The sequence below is a fragment of the Ochotona curzoniae genome, unplaced genomic scaffold (genome assembly GCF_017591425.1).
Source record: "Ochotona curzoniae isolate NIBS_2020 unplaced genomic scaffold, NIBS_Ocur_1.0 scaffold_1037, whole genome shotgun sequence".
NCBI lineage: Eukaryota > Metazoa > Chordata > Mammalia > Lagomorpha > Ochotonidae > Ochotona > Ochotona curzoniae.
In genome coordinates this window covers 19,851,819-19,865,446 of record NW_024467083.1, presented here as the reverse complement: position 1 = coordinate 19,865,446, position 13,628 = coordinate 19,851,819, and the positions used below count along the sequence as shown (strand labels likewise).

Genomic DNA, 13,628 nt, shown 5'->3' with positions numbered 1-13,628 from the left:
TTTTGCAACTCTTGGCTGTTTTTATTGAAAGTAAGCAACAGTATATATGTCATCTATCGGTTTCTTTTGGGGACAGCTTTTAAAAAATAGTACCTTGGGACCTTAAGCACCACATCCCAAAAATTCTGAAGAATCTGATGAAGTCTCTTTACCAAAGAAAACAGGGCTGTATATCTGGCTTAAATTGAAAACATTCTAAAAACACACAGGTCCTAAAGTCTTTTCGAGTTCCTCAAAAATGCCAATAAATGCCATTTTAGTACAGGTCATGGGGGATTTACTTCCCAAAGTATCCCCTGCTGACCGTTCTGCCGTCCTCAGGCACGGCCTGTGATCAGTGGTTACCTCGCATCATTTCTTGTAAATACACGGTATGCATGTGATAGGCTCGCATCAAGCTCGGATGTCTCTGAGCGTTCCAGTAATAGGACTGAGAGGCAGTCGTGTAGTATTCTTGCCATGCCCTGTAGTAGGCTCGCCAGTACTCTTCATAATTCTGGTAGGTGTCAGAGTAACCTGGATGAGGTTCTCTACTCTCGTACCAACCACCTTCTTGAGGTTCCGTGTGCAATCGATGGGAAGAACGCCTGGGCAGGTTCCTCCGGCTCTGCTTCGCTCTCTGGCAAGCCCCCTCTTTATACCTTGTTTTCAGTGGGATTTCAGGGGATTCTTGATATTCCTCTAGGTTGGGGGCTTCATTTCCATTCAGTGGTTGTCCCAAAGACACATGGTCATCTGCAGGAGTAAATTCCCAGTCTTTTGCCTGAGTATCCAAACAGCCTTCCAGATGGGACTTGTTTCCTTTGCTCTGGGAAGAAGTCCTGGAGCTACAAGAGTCACTGTCACTCTCAGAGTCTCCAGACTGGCCACTGCTCGCCAGCACTGGCACTCTCTCGTCAGTCATCCTATTTCTCACAAAACCATTCTGAGGGTTCCCAGTTTGATCCTCAGGGCCTGTGTAGTGCCTGATAATTTCCACAGGTTTCTCCAACCCCTCTTTAATGTAGTGTTCGTAATCCTCTACCAGTTCTGTAAAGGACAACAAGCATGGCTGGTGGATTTTAAAGGATGACAGACAGGGAATCTTGGGGAGTGACACAGGTGACGCTTCTTTGACCCGCTGCTGATGGCTGGTGGGGTTCTCCGCAGGGGCCTGAGCGGAATTCTTCATTTGCTCTCCAGGCTGTGCATCACATTCCACTTCATGTGGAGACACTGCCTTTTCTACGACTCCACTCTCTGAGTGGCTTTTCACAGGAAGCTTTTGCTTAGTGTTATTTTTGGATTTGACTGATAGCGCAGACACAGAAGTACTTCTAGGGGAAGCCGTGTGGCCACCAGGAGCTTTCTTCGGAGTATGAAAGGTTCTCTCCGTTCTCTGAATTTGCTTCTTTACAGGCGGGGCAGGTGTGTTTGCTAAGTCTTGAGTGTGGCCAGCAGCTTTAACTTCTACATCCCAATCCAAACATTCTTCCATCAGACCAGTAGGAATAGGATCTACATAAAGAGGTAGAAAAAAAGTATTAGAAGTCTCAGGTTACAAATGATTAGCATTTTCTGAATGATTTCCTGAAATTTTCCACAGCCATACCAGGAAATAAACTATGCAAATGACACACACACTGTAAGAAACTTAACAATATTGCTAAACATCTAAGCAATTCTGCAATAGATATTTGCCTAAGAAACATATTAAGATCCACCCTGTACTCCCAAGCACTCTCTTCCCCTAACCCAATTCTAGCAGAGCTCATTCTTGGAGTGATGTACAAGTCTGTAACCACTCTCTCACCTTTTCTCCACGACCCCTTGCCAGCCCCTCCCCTTTACCTCACTACTGATGACAGCAAAGTCAGAAGCTTATCAAGCAGGAAATATTACAACTTCTGCTAAATCTCCCATCCTACATAGCAACAGGGAGCAGGCACTCCCCTAACAGTAGAAAGAAAACCTCTACTGTGAGAAACAATCTATCAAATGACTATGAAAAGAATGCAACATAGACACTTATAATTGTTCTAAAACTCTGTGGGCTCTGGCCCTCTAAATTCCCTACTCCATCCAGCTTTGACAGTTCGCTTCCACCTGATCCTTCGGATCTTTCCGAAGTGTACTCAGTTTTCATGTTGAGCAGATAAGATGCACCACGCTCCCATTTTACAAAGATCTTGCCTGTGCTATTGTTGCTTACACTCCATCTAAGCATACCACTAAATCCCCCAGGTCTGGATTCTTCAGTAGAGGCTCTCAATCCTTTGCGGAACAGACTCTATAGACAAAAACAGACTCCTACTAGATAATATCGCTTGCTCACCTCACAAAGAGGTCAGCTTACACCTAGCCCTGCCCTAGGCACCTCCATAAGTCTAACAGGAATACAATTCTCTCATGATTACAGGGTTCCATTAACATGAGACGAAGACCAAATCTGCCTTTTCTAATAGCAAAGGCAAATGTTCCTTTATCATTAGATACCATGATACTGATACGAAATACTCACATGATGTGTTATTAGCAAGGTGAAACTACTAGAATCCACAGGATACTCAGATCTGTGCTTAACCCAGCTTTATAAGAGATCTCAAAAATTTAGGGACTGATGCAATGGCTCAACTAATTCACCCCTTCAAGCGCCAGGATCCCATACGGATGCCAGTTTGTGTCCAGCTGCTCCAACTCCCATCCAGCTCCCTGCTTGTGGCCTGGGAAAGCAGTTGAGGACGGCCCAGAGATTTGGGATCCTGCATCTGTGTGGGAGACCCGGAAGAGGTTCCTGGTTCCTGGCTTCGAATCGGCGCAGTACCAGCTGTTGTGCTCACTTGGGGAGTGAAGCATCGGACGGAAGATCTTCCTCTCTGTCTCTCTTCCTCCTCTCTGTATATCTGACTTTGTAATAAAAACAAATCTTTTTAAAAAAAAAGCCAACACTGCAAGGGCTGGCACAGTGATGGAGCCCGAAATGCCAGTATCCCAAGTGGGTGCTGGTCCATGTCCCAACTGCTCTCGTTTCCACTCCCTGAGGGTGGCACTGGAAGGGTGAGCCACTGCACCCACATGAAGACCCAGAAGAAGCTCCTGGCTCCTGGCTTCAGATCAGCCTAGCCCTGGCTATTGCAGACATCTGGTGAGTGAACCAGCGGACAGATCTCCCTCTATGTCTCTCTTCCCCTCTGTGTAGTTTTCAATTAAAACAAACAAAAAACTACTATTTCTTTCCCATGGTTACAAAGAATTTAGCAAGGCCTCTCCCCTACATCAAAGAACAAAATCAAATTTCTAGGCCAGAACTAAAATGGTAAGTAGTAGAATATTTTTCGTTTTCCATGTGCCATGGTTAGTCTGAAGTCCTCTCCTTGCTACCTTCCAGCTGTCAACATCTTTATTTAACCTCTCTGCCCAGTGTCTTTGCCTACAAAAAGCAGTTAACCATAGTACAAACCTAACAAGACTGTGGTGAGAATTAAAGGGGCTAACATTTACATAGTTTTGGGAACACTGCCCAACATATCATAGCACTTTGATTATCTATTATTTTTAGTATGTCTATCACTTCAGTGATTTTTTTTGACAGCAAAATTTAACAGATAAAATACCTGGTAAAAGAAGAAGGTTGATATTACATTTCTGGGCAATTTTCATCATCATATTTTCTTCTTCTCCCCGGCAACAATAGGTTACCGTCAATCCCAAAGTACCTAAATGGAAGGAATGATACGCAGTAAATCATTTCCACTAAATGACAATCAAGTCCATCACGTTGAGATTCCTCCACTTAGAGCAGTTAAACTTTTCTCTTTACCAAAACGACCAGCTCTGCCAATCCGATGCATGTACGTCTCCCAATCCAATGGTACATCCAGATTTACAACGAGATTCACCTTCTCGGCATCAATCCCACGGGAAGTCTTGAATTGAAGAAAACAATAATTGTTTCTTTGCAGCAACCGTAACATGGCCACCAATGCACACTATATATATAACCAAGTGTCAAACTGAGGAGCGGAGGAAAAGGAAATTCATTCCTATTGATTCACTAATTTCAAAAACAAAACGAAAACCCTTTGATCAAGGGTAGGCCCTAGGCACAGCAATCATGGCACTGCTTGGGATTCTGGCATCCTGTCTCAGAACGTCAGGAAGGAATCTTAGCCCTGTGTCCAGTCCACCTCCCTGGGCCAGCAGGCTTGAGCTCCTGCCACCAGGTCAAAGAGCCAGATTTGGGCTCCTGGCTGCAGGCGGCCCAGCCACTTTCAGCCTTGGTTACTGTGGGCAGTCAGGAAATCAAATCAATCAGCAGACAGACGATCTCTAGTCTCTGTATGCCTTTCAAGTAGAGTACAACTAAGTCAAGTAGGCCAAAATATGAGTTTTTTAAGCTTTTTTTAATTGAAGGGCAGATTTACAGAGAGCAGAAACACAAAGAAAGCTCTTCCATCCACTGCTTCACTCCCCAAATGGCCACAATGGCCAAAGCCAAGCCAATCAAAAGCCAGAAGCCAGGAGCCAGGAGCCTCTTCCAGGTCTGTTATTACAAGTACAAGGCTTTGGGCCATTCTCTACCACTTTCCCAAGCCACAAGCAGGGAGCTGGACGAGAAGTGGCGTAGTCAGCATATGAGCCGGCACTCAAATGAGATCCTATCCTGGAGCATGTAAGGCAAGAATTTAGCCATGAGGCCATAGTGCCAACCCCATAAGAGACGTTTTTAAGAAAGTACTTTCACCAGCACTGGACAAATAATAATCTGGTATTCTTGAACAACACACCCAGATTCTATTCATCTATTATTTTATAACACTATAAATACATTTACACAATCTGTATAGATGGTAATAGAACATATGTCAAGATGGATTAGTCACCCAAACTGAACAGGAAGTTTACCAAGTCTGTAGAAATGAGGACTCTACAATGGAACTGCTTCAGTTTAGCCATAGCATCAAGACGTTGATTCTGATTCATGCTGCCTAAAAGACCAAACAAGACATATAAAAACAATTCAGCTAATATATATTTATCAGAAATCATAACTCCTACTCTTAACATTCTAAATACACCAACCACAGTTAATTCCATCCTTCTATGCAAATTTGGGTTAAAACCAAGTCAGAATCTTTTAAAATATGGTTTAGGCAATCAACTTGAAATTCAAAAATCAGTTTTAAATGGTGAACAAGTTATGCCACATAGCTCTATATGAAAGATAACATACTTCTCGGAAAAATAAAACTTCATTAATTAGTAGTTTATAATCCAGTGTTAAATGTAATCACTAATCAAAATGCTGGCTCAAGGGGTAGGCACTGTGCACAGCACACTGAGCCCCCACTCGGGACACTTACACCCCATTCTGGACAGCCAGTTCCTTTGCTGTTGAGCCCGCTTCTTAACATATCCTGGGAAGCAGCGCATGCTGCCTGGTCCCTCCTACCCAAGAGGGAGACCTGGATGGAGTTCCGGGCTCCTGGTTTCAACCCAATCCAGCCCTGGCACCTGGGGGTAAGCCACCGCATGAAAACTATCTCATCACCCCTTGGTCTGACTTTCAAATAGTTAAACAAATATCTTTTAAATGAATAAAATGTAATATTTTAAGAACTGGTAGACTCATGAAAAAAAAAAAAAACCTCTCCTTTTCTTAACATAAACCATAATTACAAAAGCTCAAGCCAACAAGTTAAAAATTCATCTTCAGGATAGGCATACTTGGAAAGTGTGCACCCCACAGCAGCCGGCCCAAGTTTGTGCCCTAGCAGTACTTCCAGCTGCAGCTTGCGGCTGACGTGCACCCTGGGGGCAGCAGGGGCTTATCACTTCAACACATGGATCCCTGCCATATGGCAGACCTGGGTGGATTCCAGGCTCATGGCTTTCATCTGGCCCAGCCTTGGCTGTCGGAGTGGCAGCAGAGAGAATAGCTCCATCTTAAAGGATCTCAGACCAATAATTCCTTCAAGTCTTTCATTCCCATTAAGCCGGCAGTAATAATTTAACTTTGTTGGAAGAACACAAGAGCTGAATTAATTTTGCCTTCCACACTATAAAAGTTAATTCAGCTAACAATTCTTAGCACTTTCACAATTACTACGTAAAGAAAGATATTCCTCTTGTAAGACAACAAAGACAAACTTTGGTTCATATAATTAAGTTCTTCATAGAAATAACAGTCTTTATTAAAAAATAAATCTCAGGCCCGGTGCGGTGGTCTAATGGCTAAAGTCCTTGCCTTGAACATGCCAGGATCCCATATGGGCGCCAGTTCTAATCCCGGCAGCTCCACTTCCCATCCAGCTCCCTGCTTGTGACCTAGGAAGACAGTTGAGGATGGCCCAAAGCCTTGGGACCCTGAACCCACGTGGGGAGACCTGGAAGAGGTTCCTGGCTCCTGGCTTTGGATCGGCGTAGCTCCGGACGTTGAGGTCACTTGGGGAGTGAATCATTGGATGGAAGATCTTCCTCTCTGTCTCTCCTCCTCTCTGTATATCTCACTTTGTAATAAAAATAAATAAATCTTTAAAAAAATTTTTTTCTGAAAAAAGAAAAAACACCTATGTTCTTTTCTACTAAAATAAGGGGGGGAGATATTTCCTCCTCCAAAACTTGAAAAAAGATTAAAGTAAAAGAGGAACTTACCTGAAATGCACTCAGCAGGAAAGCCTTTAGAAGAAAGGAGGTCAGCCAAGTGTTGTGCTCTACAGAAAGAAAACCAAGGCTTGTCACTTTACAAATCTTGCCCCACAGGCTCCCTCCCCCAGCTGCTCCTCCACGTCACATTACCTGCTATGCAAATTAGAGAAGACTAAGGCTTGATTAAACGGAACTCTGCTGAACAGTTCCTGCAAATGCTGAACCTTTTCCTCAAAAATCTTATGAGCCAAAGGGTACGCATTGACAACTTTGTAATACTGCTTCAGACCTATGAAGAAATCGAGTCATCAATCACATATATTTGTTATCTCCTAGCAGTAATCATGAAGCAGGCAGGCATGGGCACTGCGGTGCAGCAGGTCACACCAGCACTCAGGATGCTGCATCACCCATCAGATGGCCAGATGGGAGTCCCATCTACTCTGTTTCCCACCAGGGGAAATTTGCAAGGGTTCAAGTCCTTGAGTCCCACCCCCCCATGGGGAGGACCAGAGTTCCCGGCTCCTGGCTTTAGCTTAGCACAGTCCTGGCTGCTACAGCCACCTGAACAAGAAACCAGCAGGCTGCGATTTCTGTTTCTCCCCATCACTCTGCCTCCCAAATTAGCTAAGTTCAAAAAATAATGTTAAGTACTCAAAACCTGTACATACCTAGAAGACTTGGGTCACTGGAATTCAGTCTTACAAAAGTGGGATCCCTCATGTACTTCGTCAAAGCATTGGCCAGAAATTCCGGGTAAGTAGCTGAAACAGCCAACATCTGCTTGCTGGCAGGCAAGGAAGAATAAATCCAGCTGCGACAGAGAAGACACATACACAGCTCAGAGACTATTTAACAGTAAGCACAGCCTGAACAGCTAAAAGCGAACACTTCTGGGTACCACTGTCATTGTTATTTATTTTTCTTACTTTATTTGCTCCTGGAAGCTGCCTTCTTCTAAAAGTTTGTCTGCTTCATCAAGAATAAAGAGACGTATACTGCCTGGGTTCAAGTAGTCCAGTTCTATTAGCTGCTTAATTCGGCCTAAATTCCAGGAAACAAATATTGAAATACTTACGATGTGCCAAATTTCTATAAATCTCAGCCCATGTTTTACTCTATTTTTTCACGGGTTGTACCGCTGAATCTCCTGAATTAATTTGTATTGTACATTTACATACCAAACCACAATTAGAAATCTTGGGTTTTAGTTTATCTAAGCCCATGATTTTTATGTCATGTAACAACACCAACAATAGTTAAGTACGGAAAACAAACAGCTTTGTTACCAACAACATAAAGGCAGATTCTAACCAAATCCTGGGCAAGGTCAGGAAGCCACAGAACAGCCCCAGCCCAGAGCTGCCTTTACGCCATCTCATTTCTTCTCATAATTGCCCATTTGTGTTTCCAAACATTCTCAGAAATGGAGACTCATAAACCCCGTCACTTCAGTCATCACACTAGTACAATGTTCTTAATTTCCAATCAAAGTAATTAGTAATCAGAACAATTCCAAACACTATTACATCTGAGTGATATTTAAAACATACAGTTCCTTGAAAGCCTCAATTAGCAGTGGACATGGCCATCTTACCAGGAGATCCAACAGCAATATGACACTTTTTAAGTCTGGTTTTGTCCTGTGATAATGGGGTCCCTCCGATAAAGACATGACATTCTAAACCTTCCATTTTTATCCCAATGGCTGTGATAACAGAATGTATCTGTACAGCAATTTCTCTTGTAGGAGCCAAGATCAAAATCTAAAAAAAAAAAGTAAAATATCCAAGGAAATTCGCATCAGAGCAAAATACACATACACTAAGCACATGTTGATACGACGCACTGTTGTTTAAAGATGACACTTTGCGGCTGGGGCTGTGGCATTACAAACTAAGCCAACGCCTGTGGTATCAGTGACCCACATGTGCCCCAAGTGCAGTCCTGGGTTACTCACGTCCCATCCAGCTCCCTGCAGTGGAAAAGGGCCCAAGTGTTTGTGCCCCTGCACCCTGTGGGAGATCCAGATGAACCTCCGAGATGCTAGCTGGGATCTGGCCCAGCCCTGGATGCTGTGGCCGTTTAGAGAGCAAGACAGCAGATGAAGATCTTGTTCTTGGGCCCAGTGCAGCAGCCTAGCAACTAACATCCTCGCCTTGCATACATCAGGAACCTTTATGAGCTCAGGTTCATATTCCGCTTCCCCGCTTCCCTTCCAGCTCCCTGCTTGTGGCCTAGAAAAGCAGTTGAGGACAGCCGAAAGCCTTAAGATCCTGCACTTGTATGGGAGACCTGAAGGGGGCTCCTGGCTCCTGGCTTTGGATCAGGTCAGCTCTGGCCACTGTGGCCACTTGGGGAGTGAACCAGCAGACGGAAGATCTTTTCATCCTCTCTGTAAATCTGACTTTCCAACAAAATAAATCTTTGAAAAAAATCTCATTCCATGTGTCTCTCCCTCTCTGACTCGGCCTTTCAAACAAACAAATCTTTTTAAAATATGAGTTTTTCAATGACTTGGGAAAATATCATTTATTTGCTAATTATTTAATGAGCATCCTACCTCAAGCTAAGACAACACAGTCTGTTCTTGGTACCTTCACTCTTGGACAATAAAATTTACAACAAACATATAGCAGGGAAACTCACAGCAGGTAATGAAAAGAATGATGAGAAAACAGGGAAAAGAAAAACAGGTAAACGGGGGAAAAAAGGCAGAATTACAGAAGTGGTTCAGACGGGAAATAACTTCCATCCTCTGGTTCATTCCCCAAACGGCTGCTAAGGCCGATGGCCAGGCTGAAGCCAGGAGATAACTCCATCCAGGTCCCGTCTGGTACAGGGGGTCCAAGCACTTAGATCATCTGCTGCTGCTTTCCTAGCTACATACGCAGGGAGCTGGATGGGAAGTGGAACAGGGACTCAAGGAATGTCAGTCAGCTCTGCAAGTGGCAGCTTAACCTACTGCATCACAACGCCACCCCTACACTGACCCTACCTGCTCACAAAAATAAATATATATTAATTTGATGAACACACACAAGGAGAACTGTTTAGCTTTCATAACACGTAACTCTTCTACTTTAAAAAAATGAATGTGGCTAGTATGAGGGCTCCATTAGCTAATGCTTGGCCTTGATGCACCAGCATCCCATATGGACGCTGGTTAGTGTCCCAGTTGCTCCACTACCCATCCAGCCCCCTGCTTGTAGTCTAGGAAAACCGTAGAGGATGGCCCAAAGCCTTGGGACCCTGTACCCATGTGGGAGATTCAGAAGAAGCTCAAGGATCCTGGCTCCTGTCTTCAGCTCAGCACTGGCCATTGCAACCCCTTGGGGAAATGAACCAGTGGATGGAAAATCTTTCTCTTTGCCTCTCTCCTCTCTGTAAATCTGACTTTCCGACAAAAATACATAAATCTTTATAGCAAATATATATACATATATATTTCATGTATATATTTCATACATATATTTTTTTTCCAAGGCAACCTAGAAGAAGGAAGACCAAGAAAATATCTTCACAGTGCTTTGCAAACCACCCATCTTTGGCTATCTACACAGCACCCCATTATCCTGAATCAAGCCAGATGCTGTATCACCACAGCCTAGATTCTTTTCCCTCCTGAGGCATAGAACTGACTAAGTCTTCAAGACCACAGTTGCAGCAGCAAATTCCCTATCCGCACCACCACTCCACAGCCTCCACCTTGGCACTTTCCTGGGGGCCCCTGGTGGAGCTTCAACAACTCTTCACCAACTTCCCTTCCCTGCCTGGGGATGAGGGGCGGTGAAGTGCCCCCCACTGCATGCCCTCCTCCCCTCCGCACTCTGAGCTAAGCTCACCTGGGTACTTAGGTTTTCCAGGATCAGCGAGTCCAAGGCAATGGTGGAGAACACGCAGGTTTTCCCAGTGCCAGATTTAGCTTGAACAATCAAATCTGAGAAAAGAAGGGAAAGTAGAGGCATGCCCGTACAGACGGAAGCGGAGAATGTTCCAGGGAGGAATCGAACCCGGCCCCTTGGGTCGGTGGTCTTTGGGCCCTGGGACGGCCACCTCCAGAGACCCAGTCGGGGCCTGAGCCTCGTCCCTTGACCTCGTCAAGCCCAGAAGAGCCCCCAGCCATCCCCAACAGAACTTCACAAACCGGTTAACCGCCAGCGGAGGGAAGGCCGCGCGGAGCCCACCCGGGGACCGGCCCTGCCGCCGCCCCCAGCCCCCCGGCCCCGGCCCGCCCGACTCACCGAGCCCGCAGCGCCCCAGCGGGATGGCCTTGAGCTGCACCGGCGAGGGTCGCTCGAAGCCCGCCGCCCGCAGCCCCTCCAGCACGGGCCGCGACAGCAGCAGCGACTCGAAGTCCGCCGGCTCGGCCAACAGCACGTCCCCGGTGCGGGCCCGAGGGCCGCCGAGGTCGTGAGCGGTCCGCAGGCTCCGCGCGGGCCGGGCGCTCGGCCCCTCGGCCGGCATGGCGCTCTCGTCGGCCGCCACCGCGCTCTCCTCAGCCGGCATCACGCTCTCCTCCTCCGTCGCCTCAGCCACCCCGGCTTCAAACGCGGCCGCCATGGCAGCTGCCAGATCTCGCGTTGCTTGAAAAGAGGCGGGGTTTCCTGGGAGCGAGGAGAGAGAGGGGGAAAAAAAAAAAACTTTATTGGCAGCCTACCCGGGAGGACATTGAACGCAGCGACCGAAAAACAACGTGCGCTGCGGAAGGCGGGAAGAGGAAGGAAGGCACGCCGAGTCGTCGCTCGCGGCCTGCAGAGGGCGCCGCGCGCCCACGGTGCGGTGGCGCCCGCCTGCCGCCCTCTCCCGGGCGGACACGGGCTGTCCTCCCAGGCCCTTTGTGACGCGGCCTTCCGGCTCCCTGGGCATCCCGGGAACGCGCTGCCCGCTCTGTGCCAGCGGGGAGCGAGCTGAGGACGTTGCCCCGCGTGCTGGCAAACGCCTGTCTGCCCTGAAGTCCTGTTGGCCTCCGGGTGCCCGGCCTTGTCGCAGCACCCGGTGCTCCTGGCGCTCTGACAAGTGGGACTCCCAAGCTCCCGTCTGCACCTGCCACCCCTCTCTCAGCTCAAGGCTCATGCATACCTCCCCGTCCGTGGAGAGGTCTTTACCACTTTTCTTTACTAAGTAGATTTCCACTCGTCCATTTTTTTTGAAGATGTGATTTGAGCAGATGCAGGCGCCCAAAGCTTTGGGCCTTCCTCCGCTGCCCTCTCAGGCCACAGGAAGGGAGCTGGATCACAAGTGGAGCAGCCAGGACTCAGGATGCCAGCACCATAGACTGTGGCTTGACTCACTGTACCACCACCACCACACCGCCCAGTTTTTGGTTTTTTGTTTTCATTTCAAAGGCACAGAGATGGAGAAACAGATTTGCTGGTTCACTGCCCATCTGCCTGCCAGGAGCCCAGGCTGGGCCAATCTTTTGGGAGCCCAGAGCCAAGAACTCCGTCTGGGATTCCCACATTGGTGCAGCGGCTCATGAGCACGAGACCCCAGCTGTTGCCTCCCAGGGTGTTCACTGACGGAGGCTCTGTGCGAAGCACAGCCAGCACTGGAACCTGGGCACCCTGATGCTCTGTCAGCACGCTCTGCTCCAGGAGGTAGACAGCTCGCCCCTCCTGTCTGTGCCCTCGCCTTCCCCACTGAGACCATCCAGGCCTGCTGAGGTCTTGGCCACACCTTCAGGTGGGCGGCACCAGCATTGCCCACCCATTTCCTAATTAATTAAGAGACCACCATGGGGAACATCTGACCTGTGGGTTCCTCGCCCAACAAGGAGGGGTCAAGGAAGGCTTAAATCCCAAACCTTCCTCAAACCTTTGGTGTCTCTCTCTCCCTCCCCTTTCGAGAGGCACCCCACCTCCCAGCTTCCTTTCTGGAGGTGCTTCCCCTTCCCTCCCTTCCCTGCTCCCCTGGTCCCTTTGCAAATAAACTTTTCTGTTTGCAGCAGATTGCTGGCTTTTTATTTCTATGCTGAGCTGAGGAAAGAACTCACCGGGCATTTCTGGTAACATATTTTCCCAAGCTCCCAGGCTCCTGTCTGCACTTGCCACTCCTCTCTCAGTTCCAGGCTTATGCAGCATCCACCTCCCCGTCCGTGGAGAGGCCTTTACCACTTTTCTTTACATGTTGTACTACTATAGCTAAAAACATATGTGCTTAGCCTAGCTCGCCACCTCTCCTACCTTGCTCTCCCCATATCCCCAGTGGGAGAAACAAAATGCGAAGCAGTGAATGCTCGATATATATCCAGTGGGCTGCTGGAACAAAGTTTTTGTCAAAATCTCAAATTCAGATATTTCTGGAGCCTACGCCTGTTCACCATTCTGAATTTAAAGAAATTCTGTGACCAACCCCAACTGTTCCTACAGTATAAGCCTGGTCATTGTCTTCCACCCCCTTCTTTCTCTCTCTCTCTTTCTCTCTCTCTCTCTCTCTCTCTCTCACACACACACACACACACACTACCCCACAAGGTTCTGGATTCCCGAAGATGTAAGCAGGGCTTTGGCATGCTAATACCATCGGGCAGGGGTTTTCAGGGCGTGTCCTGGCTGTTTGAAGCCAGATCCTGCCTCTTTTGCTTCCTTGTTTCATTTCCATCTCGTGGCTCCTATTTTACACTAAGCGATTCCAGGCAGCTCTTCCCACCTCCTACTGGCATACTGTACATACCTCACAGTGAATAAACTAGGAGTTTCTCAAGGTCAAGAGTGTTGTCACCAAGGCTGTCCAGCCCTGTCCCGGGCATTTGCAGGACTTGGTGAATATGAGGTGGCTGACACTGTGGGTCAACAGTGCATACCGCAGGATTTCCCTGGAACCCATCCCACTGACTGCCCAAGAACCCAGTTCTCATCCCAGAAAAACAGATACCACTTTTCCGGAAAAGAACATATATAGTTTCATAGGCATTCTGTTACTACAATGGTGATTTATGATATTGTACGGGCATAGATGTTGTAGTAATGTTGTACTACTACAGCTAAAAACATGAACAG

The 13,628-nt window shown here is 47.3% G+C and overlaps 1 protein-coding gene across 2 annotated transcripts; it reads right to left on the bottom strand.

The window, feature by feature from the left end:
- Positions 1-11,138, bottom strand: DDX20 (DEAD-box helicase 20). 2 transcript variants are annotated; one of them, XM_040998859.1, is made up of 11 exons: positions 10,872-11,138; positions 10,473-10,567; positions 8,225-8,393; positions 7,557-7,671; positions 7,299-7,441; positions 6,778-6,916; positions 6,630-6,692; positions 4,885-4,963; positions 3,800-3,905; positions 3,594-3,695; positions 1-1,497 (listed from the first exon to the last, which is right to left on the bottom strand). In XM_040998859.1, the coding sequence occupies exons 1-11, from the start codon at positions 11,134-11,136 to the stop codon at positions 335-337; spliced, it is 2,439 nt and encodes an 812-aa protein (XP_040854793.1). In that variant the 5' UTR covers positions 11,137-11,138; the 3' UTR covers positions 1-334. The 2 variants fall into 2 exon arrangements, with proteins under 2 accessions (XP_040854793.1, XP_040854792.1); XM_040998858.1 differs by having other exon boundaries at positions 4,885-4,967; positions 6,634-6,692.
- Positions 11,139-13,628: the final 2,490 nt, after the last annotated feature.